The following is a 16834-nucleotide window of genomic DNA, read 5'->3' as shown; positions in this document are numbered from 1 at the left end:
ATGGCTGCTGGAAGCACCTTGGCTCCTATTTGTAGTCCCCGGAGAACAGACTGGAAATGGTTGGATTTCACTGCAGAAGAGTGAAGGGCGCGGGGTGGGGAGCCACCGGGGATGTGAGGAGCCATGCTCGTGTCCCGTTGATCCTTGACTTTGTTCTACAGTATTTAGCATGATCATTATGTGCACTATTTTGACCAACTGTGTATTCATGACTTTTAGTAACCCGCCCGAATGGTCGAAGAATGTGGAGTAAGTAAAGCTTCTTGTGTTTTTAAGAATCTTACCGAATGTTGTTTCTCTTCTGTTGAGAAATCTCTTCCCACTCACGTATAAGTTCACGTGAATACGGGTTGTCTTCTATATCCGCTCTGTTTAGACAAAAGTGTTTGTAATTCATCTTTTTTCATGACTACGATGACATTTCTACAAACTTCTCAGTGCGGCTCTCTCTCTCCCTCGTCACAGGTATACATTCACTGGTATCTATACGTTCGAATCACTTGTGAAAATTATTGCCAGAGGTTTCTGTATAGATGGCTTTACTTTCCTACGCGACCCGTGGAACTGGCTAGATTTCAGTGTGATCATGATGGCGTAAGTTGTGTTTTCAGATTATTTGGGGTATTTGTGGCGTGCGGGAGGGGGCGAGACCTTAGGAAGAGGGTGGGTGTGTAAGGGAAAAGTAACTCAAGGCAAAATTAAGTGAATCCCCGAGAGATTTCTTCCTAAAGAAAGCTTTAGCCTGACACGGAGTCACGGATCTAAACCGCAACTCGATGGAGTTAGTGGAGCTGCTGCAAAAAGTATGATTTTCTGAAAACTGCCTTTATTAATAGAAGAATTTATAGTAACGCCTGGCACTGTAGGTTGCTCACGTGCCAGAGTGGCAGCTTCTTTATTGTCCTTCCTCATTCTTTTCCCTTGTGCCGGATCAGCCTGCGCTGGTCCGATGGTGAGAATTCCTGGGGATGTCTGAGTTCGGAGCTGCGCCAGGAGATACACGCTGGATTTCTGGGGTTTTTCCTTCTTGGCCCGCGCTGGCCGTTGCTTGGGCTCGGTGCGGCTGGGCAATACCAGGGTATGACACCCGCAGTCTTGAGTCGCCGCTGGAAGAGATGATTTTTTTATTTTTTTTTTTCCCCCTTTTACATTTGTTTTTGGATTGTTGCACATGTGCACGTTTGGGCTCCCGTAGTCAATGACAGTCGATGAAAACTGAGGGATCACGTAGGACGGCTCAGGAGCCTAAATTTCAAGTGGGCAGAGCAATTTAATTCTAGTGAAATGCTTTAACTGTATAAAATGCCTTTTTTTGGCTGAATTCTGCACCCAAGGTTGTTGATTTTCCTGAGTTTCAGCTCTTTTTCCTACTTGCCCTTTAGTTGCGTATTTAAGTTATATGCAAAGAGTTGAACGTTGCACACAAAAGGCAAATAAGGGGTATCTCGCTGGCGCTGACAGACCAGTTTGACTCCGGAATGGCTTCTGCGTTACTGAAATTCCACTTTTTTTTTTTGTTTTATGAAGCGCTTGTGGTGGCCTTTCTGCACCCGGAGGAATCTTGAATATTGTGCATTTCTTTGCTTTTTCGTACTCTGTTTCTCCCCAGACAGCACAGAGGAAATAGTCTGAGTTGGGGTAAAATATAACTCGGTTAACCTCACGCTGAGCCTTTTATCCTCCCTGTATCTCAGGTTTATCCCCTTGCGCAGTGGGGATAATCATCCCGCCTGTGGCTCACAGACAGGTAGCAAAGCGTAAAGGATTAAAATGAAGGACCCTAATCAAAGCAAAAGACAATCATGCTTTATTAAAAACACGAAGGGAGGCGAATATACCTGAAACCACTGAACTGAGGTGATGTCACCAATCCCCTTGCGTATTTGGCAGTTTTATAATTACCGTTTCATGTAGAGTTAGCGTTAAATTTTCCAGTCCTGTACAGACGAGGACGCAGGTATCTGACCGTGCGCTTGGACGAGCTGATTGCAGCGTGGAGAGACTTAAACTGTGCTTTGGCTCTGAGTTTTTCTGTGTCTGTCTCTCTTTTAAATGCCAGTTCTAAAGCATTTTAAATTACAAGCTGTTTCCTACAAGCGGACAGCTGTATGAAAAGGAAGGTGACCCCAACGGTGCCATTAACTCTGGTTTAATTCTGCAGGTATATAACAGAGTTTGTAAACCTAGGCAATGTTTCAGCTCTGCGCACTTTCAGGGTTCTGAGAGCTTTGAAAACTATTTCTGTAATTCCAGGTAAGGCGGCCTCCGGTTGGTGTTAGCTGTCGGGTGCAGGCCCTGTGAGTGATGTACTGCTTTGTCTGTAGTTGGTGTTTTATTTTGGTGTGTGTATTGTCATTGTGTTTTTGTGTGTGACCTCCCTCATTGCAGATATGTCACAGAGTTTGTGGACCTTGGGAATGTCTCAGCATTGAGAACTTTCAGAGTTCTCCGAGCTTTGAAAACTATCTCTGTTATTCCAGGTGAGAACCATTACGCATTAAAGGCTCGTCGTGCGTGTATCTCTCTCCATATCTCCCCTGCCATCCTGCACTGCTTATTTCTCCGAAATGGCACTGGGATGTTTTTGATGGGCTTTGCAGTCTGTATAAACAGAGCAGTTCGAAATTAAGGCTTCTGGGCCATCAAATTACGAGACAAACAGCCTGCTGTTCTGTACTTCTCTATCCCTGCGCATGCGTGTGGCCACCCGAGCTCTGAAATGAGCGCCAGGCCTAAAGGTTAGTTCCAGAGGGTAGATTTAGGTGAGATCTCAGGAGGAGATTCTTGGCTGTGAGGGGGATGAGCCCCTGGCCCAGGTTGCCCAGAGAAGCTGTGGCTGCCCCATCCCTGGAGGGGTTCAAGGCCAGGTTGGACGGGGCTTGGAGCAACCTGGGCTGGTGGGGGGTGTCCCTGCCCAGGGCAGGGGGTGGCCCTGGGTGGGCTTTAAGGTCCCTTCCCACCCAAAGCATTTCATGACTCCATGAATAGAGGATCAGGCTCCTCAGGTCAGGCTGAGCAGTTTCTGGCTCAGCGAGTCATCCCGTTATCATCGGTGTTTCTAGAGCTGGTTTAGGAATAAGTTTGTAAAGCAAGTGAGCAAAACCCAAACAAGATTAAAACCTTTCTGCATGAAGCTACTTCAGTTCCTTGGAGTCAAGACGGGATCTAGGCAGGTTGTCTTCTAGGTAAGGGCAAGAAGCTCGCCTCCTGTCTTCAGGAAGGGCTGGTGCTCATTTTGCGATAGAATAAGCTAAATGGAGCATTGGCACTACCAGCTTTTGCATTCGTATGTTGTAGTGGAAGTGGTTGCCAGCTGCCAGTGCCATAGTGTGTGGCCCAAAGCTGTGCTTTCAGTGAGCCACAAGTCCTGGTTCGTAGACCTGCCCCTGTCCTGGGCTTTGCAGGACCATCACTTAGGAAGCCACTTCTGCTCTAGCTCAGTGTGGGAGTCAGAGGCTGAGCAATAGCCCTTCCTTTATCGCACAAGACTATGGAGCCATTGTGGACGGAGAATATGATGAATATGAATTCTGATCCCGATCCTGTATAGGAAAGTCTTGTGCAGATGGTTTCTCAAAAGTGTCCCTAATTTCAAGGCTCGGTTTTCGTGGGCACTGAAGCATCTGTAGCTTTCCATTTTTCAGGTGCTTGACCTGTCTCAAGGTGGGCACCCGAAATAATCACTGGAAGAGTTTTGGTCTTCTATATCTTTGTGTTTTGTTTCCTAACGTATTAACTGATAATGGTTCTTTTGCTTTCTCAGGCTACACTTGCACATACGTTTGCCAGAAAAGAGCCTGTGGAATTGTAGGGGCCGTCACTTTTGTCCCCGTTCCAGACTGCTAAACCCATCAGCTGTCCATGGCTGTTGTGCATGATGTTCTTAATGGCACCCGCTTCCCTTGCACCGAATGAGAGAATGCTCGAGTCGTGTTCGTTCTTAGCCTTCCCTAACGTTTGTGCGCACTCAGAGAGCAAACGCTGTTTGGTAATTGCTGTTAGCAGTGCGCTAGACGGATCTGAAGTGCAGTTGCGATTCTGTCAGGCTGCTACAGGTATTAACTGCCTTGCTCGAAGGAAAGCGTCGATGTTAAATTCAGTTTCGTATGTGTTTTGCTTTCATAATCGTAGCAAAGTGAAGATGATGCAGCTTTAATGAGCTGGTTACGAAATGTGTGACAGCATGCCTTGCCTGCCCGGGGAAAGGAGCAGAACGGTTCCGTTCTGTCGTTCTCTCCATCCTGCCCAAAACTAACGGACTTTTCCTTTTGTTCCAAAAGACAGCAAAGGGCGGGGGGGTCTGAGCCCTTCTAAATTCAGTGCAGCCCTGCTTTTTATTAGCGGGCTGGTTTGCTGCATGCTTTTATTAAAGGGGATCCTGCCCGAGAGGCCGGCACGCTGAACGCACCGTGACTGGAACCGTAAATGGCAAAACTGTGGTTATTTGCACTGGTTTTGTGCTGGGGCTGGGTTGCCCCGGCTGGGTTCTGTGGCACGTGGGTCCAGCACAAACCTTGCTCCCCTCTCCCTGTTCCGACTGGCAAAGCGAGGAACGTACAGCCTTTGTGTAATTAGCCTTTTGGATTATTGAGTATGACCTTGGGCACAGAGTGCTCTTTATGGGCTTTAGTGCTATCACGTCTTGGGGAAGAAGCGATTTTTAGAATACACTTTATTAAAATACGAAGTTGGTTGCCTTTCTGCTCCAGCACATGGAATGGAATGGGAATTTTAATACTGCGCTGAGCTAATGAGAAACTCATCCTGGTGTTAATTTTTCCCATAAAAATGGGAAATATTACCAGAATATGACAAAACGCCAGGCAGGTAGAGGGTCTGTGTGGATTTGTGTGGCAGGAGTAGACTGTGGCACCTATGAGCTAAAATGTCAAAATACTGCTTTCGTGGTATGGCTTGGCAGACCATGTGGAACTCTGTGGTGAAGATATTTTTTTTTTTTTTTTATTGGCACTTGAGTGATTGGTGTTTTTTAATTGCCTGATGCCGTTGGTCCCGTGCGTTGGCGGCCTGTGACACCTGTGTTAAGCAGGGCCGGGGGACTCTGGGTCTGCAGAGCACAAGGGCAATGGCCCTCCCCCTTGTCCTGTGCCGCGCTGGCAATGCCAGCGCTGCCGGTCCCTCCTCGTGGTGCCACCCCCAGGGGAGAAACGCGGACCCGGGCGCGGGGGCCTGCGAGCGAGCGCTGGAACAGCCATTTGTCTGCCAGAACGAACAGCAAAGAACCGCTTCGTGTGAGAGTAGGGCTTTGGCGTTGATTAAAAGTGTTGAAGATCAAAGGAAAAGATGTTTTAAAAAATTATTCCTCCGTAAGAATTCCATCCTATTTATGTGGTTTTGAATCTTTATGTTCCTGGTATGGCTCAACCCTCTGTTGGTATAGAAGGGTTTCCTGACAAAGGTTTATTGCAGAAATAAACCACAGCCTTGGATCCGATTAGCCCCAAATTCAGCTGGAGCTGTGATTTTTAGGGTTTTTTTTCTCTCCTTCCTCCCTTCAGCCTCCTTCACTGCTCACTCACAAATGCAGGATCATCCTACTTGACCTCAGAGAGGCTGATGAAAGCCTGAATTCTGTACGGTTTCTGCAGCCCAGACTCTTGCTTGTTGAGATCTGTCTCCCGACAGCAGGAGCGCTGCGTTCTTCCCCCGGCTCCTGGGAGGTTCCTCTTAACGGACCAGACCGGTTTGGAGAACCAGCGGGGTTCTTGGCTTGTGCCTGGGCTCCCTTGTTGTATTGAGCCCTGCCCTTTACCCATCCCGATGGCCCGAAGAGCCGGCGCTGGGGGCGCAGCCCTGCCCGTCACAAACCCCTCCTCTGAATGATGGGTCCGGCTCCCGCAGGGAACAGGGAAGCACGGAAACGGTGCGGTGCAGCAGTGGGAACTTCAGACGTAGGCAGGTCGAAAGGTATTTGGTCTTTGTAAGTGGTTGTAGTTCATGCCGATGAGCCAGGTTTCACCGCAGCGGGGGGTTTGTAGCAGAACACCGTAATTCAGCGTCTCTGTCTGGACAAACCCTCCCATGGCAGAGACTCCCCACCAGGCCCCGTTGTTCCATGGTGAAGCCTGGTGCCTTCTCTTGTTCTAACTACTGCTAGTTCACCATCGAAACCGGTGAGCTTGGGTCATCCAGCACCTTCCCTGTCCCGTGGGGACAAACCCGAGTGCCGGTGGCGGTCCCCAGGAGAACGGGTTTCCCGTTTTATGGCAACAATCTCTTGCCACCCTGTAGCGGTTGCCAGGTACTGTATGTATTTGAATTTTCGGTGTCTTTTTGTTCTCCAGGAGTGATTTCTAGTCTTGTTTTCTTCTCTGCAGGCCTGAAGACCATTGTGGGTGCCCTAATTCAGTCCGTGAAGAAGCTGTCGGATGTAATGATCTTGACAGTGTTTTGCCTCAGTGTCTTTGCTCTCATCGGGTTGCAGCTCTTTATGGGCAATTTAAGGAACAAGTGTGTGATATGGCCGATTAATGTGAATGAGACTTTCCTGGATAACGGCTCAAAGGGTTTTGACTGGGAGGAATACACCAACAATATGTGTAGGTATTTCTGCAGTGATACTCCCTAAAACCACTTTATTTGACTTAATGCTGCTGACCGGGATTTCTGACATGGCTTATAACATGGCGCGTCCAGCTTTGCGCGCTAAAAACCCCTTGCTCAGATACTTCTCAGTTTTTTTGTTAAGGTGTTTCTAGCTGGACTCTTTCAGCTAAATACTTTGTCAAAAATACTTTTTTTTTTTTCTGTTTTATTTCCAATTAAAAACTGTTTAAATACAGTAAAAGGGAAGTAACTGCCCACTTAAACCCCTGGGCTGAGTGTCAGGTCCTTCGCTGAGTTTGCTGGTTCTCCGGAGAACGCCCGCGAAGCTGTTGGTACCTGTCTCTGCTTTGCAGCATCCTCCCGCGCCAGCTGGAAATGATGCTGGAGAATCATTTCAGAGCTGGAAATGATGCTGCGGAGGATCGAGGAACCACCCTCCAAGTTTTTATAGCTTAATTTCTTCCTTCCTTCTCACTTTGAGCTTCTGTATTCTGCAGTCAGCTCCTTTTAAATTTTTATTCGTGATGCTGTACTGACTTCCAGAAAGGTGTTTAAACTCAGGCATGGTTAGTGGGGCTAACGTTATTTAAAGCTGAGTTAGTTTACCAGTGCGTTTATCAGTAGGGGATCTAGAGGGATCCTCAGGGAAGGTGTTTATAGCGCTATGGTATGTTAAATCCTCTAACTCCAGATGTGTGCGCATGTAATCTTTTCTTTTTTATCTTCTTCAGCAAACTTTTACATAATTCCTGGCGCCCCTGATCCTTTGCTCTGTGGTAACAGCTCGGATGCGGGGTGAGTGCTGAGCTTTATTCAGAGTAGAGACTAATTACCGTCGGTGTCGGCTGGTGATGGCAAAACCTTTGGAATGTTTCCTGTTGCTTCCTTTGTTGGTTCTGGTGTTATTTTGCACGTAAAAGGTTTCGTGTTTCTTATCTAATTATTAATCCATTGTTACTATCCGTTTGACTAATATAATGTAAGCTGACATTTTCCGTGTCCTCCCATGGGGCAGGTGTGTCTGATGGTGATCACGGGTGGCATTAACTTCCCACTGAATCCAATCACAGGAATCACCAGAGGAGCAGGGGAGGGAGGTTCAGAAATGGAAAATTTCCATGTGTTAATTGGCTCCAACTGGTTTTTCACCCAGTCCTTCAGCTCTAAAGGCACTTAGGGCAAAAGCTCGTCCTTCTGCCTGACGTTGGGTGAAAAGCTGCATGTTGCCGCATCTTGTTTACGTAGGACAAAGAAAACGGGGCTTTTCTGAGATCTTCTCTGTCGGTCTCCGTGTCTGCTGGTCTTACCTGACATGGAGAGCAAAATTCATGCCGTTTGTTAGGAGGGTTGTGAAAAATCTCCATGGGCACGGGTAATGTGCGTGTTGTCAACTTGCTCTATCCCTTTGACTGCCTCCGTGCCCTGAAATGGCTGTTGTCCTCTTCACAGCCAATGTCCGGAGGGCTACACGTGCATGAAAGCAGGACGGAACCCCAACTACGGTTACACAAGCTTTGACACTTTCAGCTGGGCTTTTCTGGCTTTATTTCGCCTTATGACTCAGGACTTTTGGGAAAACTTGTATCAATTAGTAAGTAAACGCTTTGCTTCGGTGTTGTCCAAGACGAGAATGTGGGGACAGCACAGGAAAGAAAAACGTGTCAAGCTTTATTGCATTGCTGCTGTCTGAAAGAGTAACGGCGAGTAGAGCTGCGCAAGGAGGTGGCGAGTGGTGAGGAGGACGGGGTGTCACCAGGGAGCGGGTGTTGGACTCTTAAGCCCAGGAGGGACGGCAGGTCCCCAGGGTGCCGGCAGCTGAGCTGGGAATTACCTCTGGAAGGACCTGGCTGCCTGCTGCAGGAGGTGGCTCCTGGCAGGGGGCTGGACTAGGTGACCTTTGAAGGTCCCTTCCAACCCAAACCATCCTGGGGTTGTGAGTGGTTCAGCTCTGCTCTCAGAAGGTGCTGGGGCACTTTGGAGGGCAGAGTGTTTCCTTGTAGCCCGAGGACGGTTTGGGGACCTTGCTGAGATGGCTTTTCTTCTTTTTTGTTTGGTTTTAAAGGACTCCAAGCATTGAGTTTCACAGCGTACTTGTGAATCCTTTCAGTTTGCATCTGTTGGATGTTCCCTTAGGAGAGGAGGAGGGATGTCACCTTCTGTGTTTATGGCTAATGGATGTGCAGCAGCTTAGTGCTTTGCAGGCGAAGTGCTGAGAAGTTAAATATTCAGCACGGCTGTATTTTCTTAGAAGCATTCAGGTCAAGAAACTTGGGATCAGTTCCCCTATCAGGTGTCACGCTGAAATTGCTCTCCCCTTTCCTTTTCTCTTCCCTCTACCGCGCTGCTCTTCTCCCAGACCTTACGAGCAGCAGGAAAAACCTACATGATCTTCTTTGTCTTGGTGATCTTTGTGGGATCGTTCTACCTGGTTAATCTCATTTTGGCTGTGGTGGCTATGGCTTACGAAGAGCAGAACCAGGCCACGCTGGAGGAGGCAGAGCAGAAAGAGGCGGAATTTAAGGCCATGTTGGAGCAACTGAAAAAGCAGCAGGAAGAAGCACAGGTGAGTGTTCCGATGGTATATTTTTTTGATGCATTTACATATTTTAAGATTTCCTTGCCCGTTATTACAGAGCGGTGGTGTGTAACTGAAAAATGCAGCAGTGCCCTGGCATCGTGTCCTCTGCTGACTGGGGTGACGTTGTTTGCTCTCAGTTCCTGGCTGCTGCTGGTTTTTCCTGAAGCTCGCTGTGTTTATTTCGTATGGGAAAACTTCCTTCTGTTAAGGAATTTTTAAACAATCCCAGCGTTTCTAGTTAAGTGTGGGAACATCACTGCAAGACAGACACCTACGTGTTTGTTGGTCCTTTACCAAATGTTTGTAAACAAAGCTGAGGGACTGAGAGAGCTTTTACCACCTGCAAAAGTCGACAGTAAAAATTTAGAGGAGTCCTGGCTACAAGTTTCTTGCAAGAGAAAGAATAAGCTTCCCGGTCCTGTCCCAAAGACTTGTGCTTGTATGCACTCAGCCACACTCTTAAAGCAGAAAATGGAGTATTAATCACAGTAAGATCTGATTTATTTTCCCTTTCCCTTGCCTTCGCCCTCAGGCTGCCGCCATGGTCACTTCGGCAGGGACCGTCTCTGAGGATGCTGTGGAAGACGACGGTGGGGGGAGGATGTCTCGGAGCTCTTCTGAGATTTCCAAACTCAGTTCCAAGAGCGCCAAGGAGCGTCGAAACCGAAGGAAAAAGCGAAAGGACAAGGAACTGTCAGAAGGAGATGAGAAGTGTGACAATGAGAAGGTGTTTAAGTCGGAGTCTGAGGATGGCATGAGGAGGAAAGCATTCAGGCTACCAGATAACAGGCTAGGAAGGAAGTTTTCCATCATGAACCAGGTAGTTTTCATTTCCTTCGCTAATGTTTATGCTTGCTTGTAGTCAGGATAATACTGTAGTTTAGATCCTGATTTGCATGTCAAGGGAATCTGCCCACTGTCGTAAACTCGCAGTCGATCGGGAGGACACTTACGGGCCAAGTTTACAGCCCTCACACACACCTACCCTGGCGTATGTTGTCCTGAGACGGGGGAATCTCACCAGGAAACTTCTTCACCAACTGCCAAGGGTGAACAACTCTTCAAGTACAGCCGCCGCCGAAGTGGCGATGGTTTGTGTAGACCTGGAGAGGGAGCGAAACCATGTTAGCAGCACTTGTCAGCACTGCAGCACTTTGTTTCCGTACTCTTCACGCTTTGTCATTCTTTCTTTTCTCCCTCCCAGTCTCTCCTCAGCATCCCAGGCTCCCCTTTTCTCTCCCGACACAACAGCAAGAGCAGCATCTTCAGCTACAAGGGGCGGTTTCGTGACCCGGGTTCGGAGAACGAGTTTGCGGATGACGAGCACAGCACCGTGGAGGAAAGCGAAGGCAGGAGAGATTCCCTCTTCATCCCCATCCGCGGCCGCGACCGCCGGAGCAGCTACAGCGGCTACAGCGGCTACAGCCAAGGCAGCCGCTCCTCGCGGATCTTCCCCAACCTCCGCCGAAACGTGAAGAGGAACAGCACGGTGGACTGCAACGGTGTGGTGTCCCTCATCGGCGGCCCGCCTTCCAGCATGCCCGGGGGACGCCTTCTGCCTGAGGTGAAAATAGCTCAGGCAGCTGCTGATGACAGTATGAGGAAGGCAGCGAGAGTAGATAGCGTAGGCATGGCCGCCCGTCCTCTCTGCTCTGCCGGACGCTGCCCTCCGAGCGCACCGGGCTCCCCGGCAGGACCAGCGTCCCTCTGTCCCACCTCAGGCCATGAATCCGTACCGGATCAAGCACCCTACGCTTCAGCGTCCCCTCTTTCCTTCTCAAACTCAGTGACCCCCCTCCTCCTCCCCCCGCTCCCCCCCCAGCTTCCTGGGAAAAAAAGGCTCGGAATTGAGCCCTTAATTAAAGGGCTAATAATAGTAGGAGCCCTTGGTGTATGTCGGGGCAATTTGTAAGGAGCTATTTAAAGGATGGGAATGGGGAAACCGCACAAAGTCTGCTGCAGATGTTCTCCACAATAAGATAAAATATTTAAGGCTTCAAAAAGAAATACAATCTTTTAGCTCTCACTCAAGTTTGCAAGGGAAGCTGTTAGTAAAATAAGGATTTTTTTTTTAAATACTATTTTTTAATTTTTGAATTTTCCTTGACTGGCTTTTTGCAATTGGTTGACTGAAGTGGTATCGAGTCACCTTTTTAGTGGATCGGCATTCCAGAAAGCGGGAGGGAAACAAAGCTCAAAAAATAGAATATTAGTTAGTGGGGCATAAAAGAGTCTGAACAAGATTGAAACGACGTCATTTGAGAGATACCTAAATCGATTTTTTTCTGAGAAAAGTCTGGTTACCATGGCTATAAATTCCAAGCTGTTTTCTTGTTTTAGTTACTTCAATTCTTGCAACCTGTTTGACCTTAGTTACGTGAAGCATCAGTCACGCCCTGTTTTTTCCTTCCCTAGTTAGCATGTTAATACAGTGTTTGCTTCAGTATTTAATTCTCTTCCTAACACAGCACGAACGTGGCAGGAACTGTAACCTGCGTGCTGCATGCGTAAAAGAGGATACATTACTTAGCAGTTCTTTTGCGAACTCTTTATGTAGAGAGGGTTCAACAAGCAATTAAGCGTCGTGGTAGGAGAGCGTGGGCTGCGCAGAGACCTCAGTTCACAAGCAGACAGCAGCAAATTCCTGTAACGAGGAAAAAAACCCAATTATCTGTTAGTGCACAAGATCATCCGTGCCTAACAGAGACTGACGTTTCCAGAGAGATGCTGGGAGGGAAACTGTGAGGTGTCTTTACAAGTTCTTTGGCTTGGGGAGAGCGAGGTCATCCTTCACCAGGGCAAGATCCAGACGTGGTTTCATCTCCCCGCTGTGTCGGAAAATCAGCTTCATAATGGGCCGGAGTGGGAGAAATCCCCACTGGTTCTCGGAGAGCGATGTGGCCAAGCTTCTCTTATCCTAATTTTCAGATGCAGATTTTGAAATGAACGTTAATACTGTCAGATGCTTGGTTCCTAAACCTGGTTAATGTGGGTGGCTCCAAGGAGGCTGGGGTGGAGTTCCCACTCTCACCAGAGGGCTCGTAAGGTGGGCTGGGTAAGAGAGTCACTGCCCGTCTGTGCCATTGGGTAGTAGTACAGAGAGTAAATTACTTTGTCCTACAGCAGTCTTCATTAGAAAGTTTCTTTAAAATGTAGTCCGTGATTTGTGTGAGGCTGCAAAGTGCTGGTGCTAGCAGAAACGAGGGCTCGAGCGTTGGCTTGACCACTTACCTAATGCAAGAAGGCGAGGAGGATCGCAGGAACAAAGGTGTTCTTCTCTCTTGGGTGTGTGTGCCGTATTTCTAGGCTAAGAGTTGGTGAAATACTGGGAAGGCTAAGAGTTTGTATTAATCATTGTATGAATTTTGCAGGGTACTACTGAAATTGAAATCAGAAAGAAGCCTGGCGGGTCTCTCCTGGTCTCGATGGATCAGGTGAACGCATCCTATGGAAGAAAGGATCGAACCAACAGTGTAATGACGGGGTTGACAAATACCCTTGTTGAGGGTAGGTATGGCTTGGAGGTTTGTCTTTCCAGTAGGTACGTATCCATTGCCCTCTCGTGGTGTGCTGTAGGAAGACAGACCCGTCCGCCTGGCCGTTACGGGTAGCTCCTCACACTACATCTGCCCCGGGTTCCCTGTGCTGGAGCTGGGCGGGCTGTCCCTCTGCACGGCGCAGAACACGGGTATGAACGCGTGCGTCTGGTCAGTCTGTCCAAGAGGATGCCCGGTGGTAACAGCTTGGTGAGATGGGTTCGTGGGAGCAGAGCGATAGCCGGTCTGTAGGAGCGGGGTGAGGAGCACAGGCTCGGGTCAGGCCCCCTCTGTCTGGGCACGGCTGTACCCCAGAGATGAGGTTTGAGCCTTGGGTACCGGAGAGGGGACGCGCGTGCCCCTCAGACACACAGAACTCGGCTATCCCTGCTTTCAAGTAGTACGGATTCATGCACTGGTTTTGCCTAAACCTGCTTCTTTTGAGTCATCATTGGTACAGAAGTATTTATTAGACTTTATTTTACTTGGTTTTCCATCTGAATTACACAGATACAGAGGTAAAGACAACAAAGAGTTGTAATTTTACAGTGATGAATATTCAGTGTGGAGATTATAGAGTTAGCGTTGGACACGGGTGGTGTGTCTTCTGCTGTCTCCCGAGGACTGGAGACCCTCCTTTGCTCACAGTCCTTGGGAGAAGGAGGTTTGAGCTGCGCTGAGAGCCGAGATGTGGCAGCTGTCAGAAGAGAAAGGGACTTCGGGATGACGGAAATTCTGAAATGGACAGCACGCGGAGATGAGATTTCCAAATACGTTATGCAGGAGCCGGCAAGAATTTATGAACAGCAGCCATATGAGGTTGATGATCTCAAATTCCTGCTGCCTCCTGTAATAAAATTGTATGAAAACTAAATATACTTAGAAACAGAGCAAGGTTCTGCTGCTGCTTCCCTCCTGCGCAAACGCCTACAGGCTACAGTGCTACGGTCCTGCTTTTTAACTTTAGAAATTCCAAGGCAACTAAATACTAAGCAACCAGAGAACCAATGAGAAAGTGAGCGCGGTGGTCCTTTCCCTGCCCATAAAAAAATAAAACTTCAGCATGAACAGCTGTAGAGCCTGAATGGAACCATTGCAAGGCAAAGAATAGAGGGGGGAACTCCTGATTTGTATTTTTTTTCCCCTAAGCACTTAAAGAAGCCAGTGTAAAAAAAAAAAAAAACAAAACAGAAACGGACACAACATCATGTTAGGTTTCTGTAAATGGATGTGGTTAGTCTTAATCGGGTTATTCCTGTTTAAAATCCTTTGCAGCATTATGTCATATATTTCCTCTTTTAGACCACGTCTGCATTCAGAGCAGAATTCATTTAAGTTATTTAAAAACTGGCACCAAAGACAGTTTAGAATCTGTAGCTTTGATTCACGCCGTTTTACCTTGGTGGGTCCCGAGTTAAATATATCCCTTCATTTCAAATAATTTGGACAGAATCCTAAGACCCAGGCAGACTGTCGGGGGGGGTTTAGAACTGCCCCTCCTGGAGACCTCCTGCAGACACGGTGCAGCTCTCGCCGAGGGCCGGGGGAGAAACTCAGTCCAAAAACTTGCCCGGCCTCTCCTGGCGCGTCATGGGCTGTGGCCATAAAGTTCGTGGCTTCGTAACTCTTTGTCTGAAGCCACTGCTGAGCATCCTGCAGGTCTTTGGTTTCGAGTGCTGTGTGTACGTACGGCAAAACGTGTCTTTGGCCCAAGAATATTGTTGTGGAAGCAGGGAGACGCGAGAGGGGTTCCTGACAGCCGAGGTCGGGTGGTATTTTAGCCGTGCCGAGGGCCAGGTGGATCACGCAGCCCTAGAGGTGGAGGCTGAACTCTTGTTGCTGTTTTGTTTTGGGGCTGCAGAGCTGGAGGAGTCCCAGAGGAAGTGTCCCCCTTGCTGGTACAAATTTGCCAACACGTTCTTGATCTGGGAATGCCACCCGTACTGGATCAAGCTGAAGGAGATCGTGAACTTAATTGTCATGGATCCTTTTGTTGACTTGGCCATCACCATCTGTATTGTGCTGAACACTTTGTTCATGGCAATGGAGCACCATCCTATGACCCCAGAGTTTGAGCACGTGCTCTCCGTAGGAAATCTGGTAAGATACTATTGGTAAATATTCCTTACGGATCTGCTCCTACTGGGATACATTCCTTGTTGGTGTGGACTTAGACTGAAAGAACTGCTGCTTCAGGCTCTAGAAGACACTGAGCGGCGAGAGCTTGTCCTCGCTGCACTCTGTGGCTACTCAGAGATGTTTGCTGAGGGTGCGCTTCCCTGGTCAGAATTTGTTACTGCTTAAAAATCCATCTATTCATTCCTGGGATGCCTGAGTAGGTCAATGACGTTTGTGCTGGCCGGGGGGGGAAAAGCCTGTTGTGGACGAGCAGGTGGCATTGCATAGGCTGCACGTTGGAATTGGTGTAAGGGATCGCATCGTTTCATATTTAGCCTGAAGATCAGAAAATGAACAAAAGCGAATCTTTGCCCGTTCTTTGTTTGTCTGTCTCTCTCCTCACCGCTCCAGGTTTTCACTGGAATTTTCACAGCAGAAATGTTCCTGAAGCTCATCGCCATGGATCCCTACTATTATTTCCAAGAAGGCTGGAACATCTTTGATGGATTTATTGTCTCCCTCAGTTTAATGGAACTGGGTCTGGCAGATGTGGAAGGACTTTCTGTGCTGCGATCTTTCCGATTGGTATTCCATATTCCAGTTCTTTTTGAACGTTACTATCTTCGAGCTACTAGAAAGCTTTTTACATAAGAAAAGGCAAAACCCGCTTTTTTGGGGGGGAGGACAGAGATGGAGTAGTGTCATTTTTGTGGTCTCTTCTTACTTCGCAACTGCTGTTGGCGAGGTCTGAGCAACAGCTCGTTGCATTGAGGCGGTGAGGGGTGACTTGGGAGGTGTCTTGGTGTAGAGCACTTAATGTGGCTGGACATGGACCGCGTTAGAAGGCACCTCTATTTCATGCAGTCGAATTTGGTAGGTTGTATGTTACAGTCTGATAAAAGTGCTGAATGTGTACAACCCTCGCGTGCTTTAACTTGTGCTGTCACTGGTTAAGCTTTTGAAAATTACATTATGAAAACCTCAAGGTTAGATTTTTGAACACAGAGAACCACAGCTGAGGTCGGATTTTCTAAGGAGCACAGTACTCGGGAGCTCCCGCTTATATCCAGCTTCAGAAAGTCTGTCTCCAAATGAGATTCTCTGGAAGTTAAACTCGATAGTGTGTTCTGGATGTGCCAGGAGATGGCCTTTTTTTCCGGGGAAGATGTGAAGCGTTCAGGAAAGAAAAAAGTAATTTTTTGTGATACACCCTTCAAACAAGTCTCCTGAGTTCCTTAATGTTGCAGGTTTTGAAAGCGAGCTGGAAGCTTCATGCTTTTCCTTTGTAAAGGGAGATGGGGGATCCCACGTGGGGGATAACAAAGTACAAAGTACAGGAGGCCACGTTCAAGGAGAAGTTCAGCATGCCCTGCTGCCGCTGAGTTCAGTAGCAGAAGCAGGGGCTTATGTTGATGTAAAATACAAGATGGTTGCCGTTTACAAAGTTCTGCCTGATTTTCCTCTTTGTTTAAGATGAAATTAAATTTTCATTTGTCTGTTCTGTTTTTTGGTTTTTGTTTTCTGCAGCTGAGGGTCTTCAAACTGGCTAAGTCCTGGCCCACTCTGAACATGCTGATAAAAATCATCGGTAACTCAGTGGGTGCTTTGGGGAACTTGACCTTGGTGCTAGCCATCATCGTGTTCATCTTTGCTGTGGTGGGCATGCAGCTCTTCGGCAAAAGCTACAAGGAGTGTGTCTGCAAGATCAATCCGGAGTGTGAGCTACCCCGCTGGCACATGCACGATTTCTTCCACTCCTTCCTTATTGTCTTCCGTGTGTTGTGTGGGGAATGGATTGAGACCATGTGGGATTGTATGGAAGTAGCAGGACAGGCCATGTGCTTGATTGTCTTCATGATGGTCATGGTCATCGGAAACTTAGTGGTCAGTAAATGGTTACTGATGGTCTTTATTGGTTGCCTCTGGGTGGGGTAAAACACGGGGAGGCCACAGCACTAGGGAGTGACGGTTTATGAGCCTGTTCCAGCTCTGGTGGGGTCCTTCATGGCCTTTGACAGATGAACAGTCCTGTTGA

The 16834-nt window shown here is 48.0% G+C and overlaps 1 protein-coding gene across 9 annotated transcripts in view; it reads left to right on the top strand.

Annotated features, from left to right (window-relative positions):
* SCN8A (sodium voltage-gated channel alpha subunit 8) overlaps positions 1–16834 on the top strand; it is a 61139-nt gene that overhangs the window by 23242 nt on the left and 21063 nt on the right. For 2 of the 9 annotated variants that reach the window (XM_054183070.1, XM_054183069.1), the window contains exons 4-16: positions 161–249; positions 466–594; positions 2389–2480; positions 6339–6560; positions 7299–7362; positions 8017–8158; positions 8924–9130; positions 9678–9965; positions 10350–10709; positions 12517–12652; positions 14543–14781; positions 15211–15384; positions 16327–16683. In XM_054183070.1, coding sequence (XP_054039045.1) covers positions 161–249; positions 466–594; positions 2389–2480; positions 6339–6560; positions 7299–7362; positions 8017–8158; positions 8924–9130; positions 9678–9965; positions 10350–10709; positions 12517–12652; positions 14543–14781; positions 15211–15384; positions 16327–16683 — 2499 coding nt within the window. Of the gene's footprint in view, positions 1–160; positions 250–465; positions 595–2388; positions 2481–2520; positions 2739–3603; positions 4056–6338; positions 6561–7298; positions 7363–8016; positions 8159–8923; positions 9131–9677; positions 9966–10349; positions 10710–12516; positions 12653–14542; positions 14782–15210; positions 15385–16326; positions 16684–16834 lie in introns of those variants that run through there. The other 7 variants (XM_054183076.1, XM_054183072.1, XM_054183071.1 and 4 more) reach the window with 7 other exon arrangements.

The sequence above is a fragment of the Rissa tridactyla genome, chromosome 24, assembly GCF_028500815.1.
Source record: "Rissa tridactyla isolate bRisTri1 chromosome 24, bRisTri1.patW.cur.20221130, whole genome shotgun sequence".
Lineage (NCBI taxonomy): Eukaryota > Metazoa > Chordata > Aves > Charadriiformes > Laridae > Rissa > Rissa tridactyla.
Note: the sequence above shows the minus strand (reverse complement) of the source record. Positions and strands in the feature narration are given on the sequence as shown.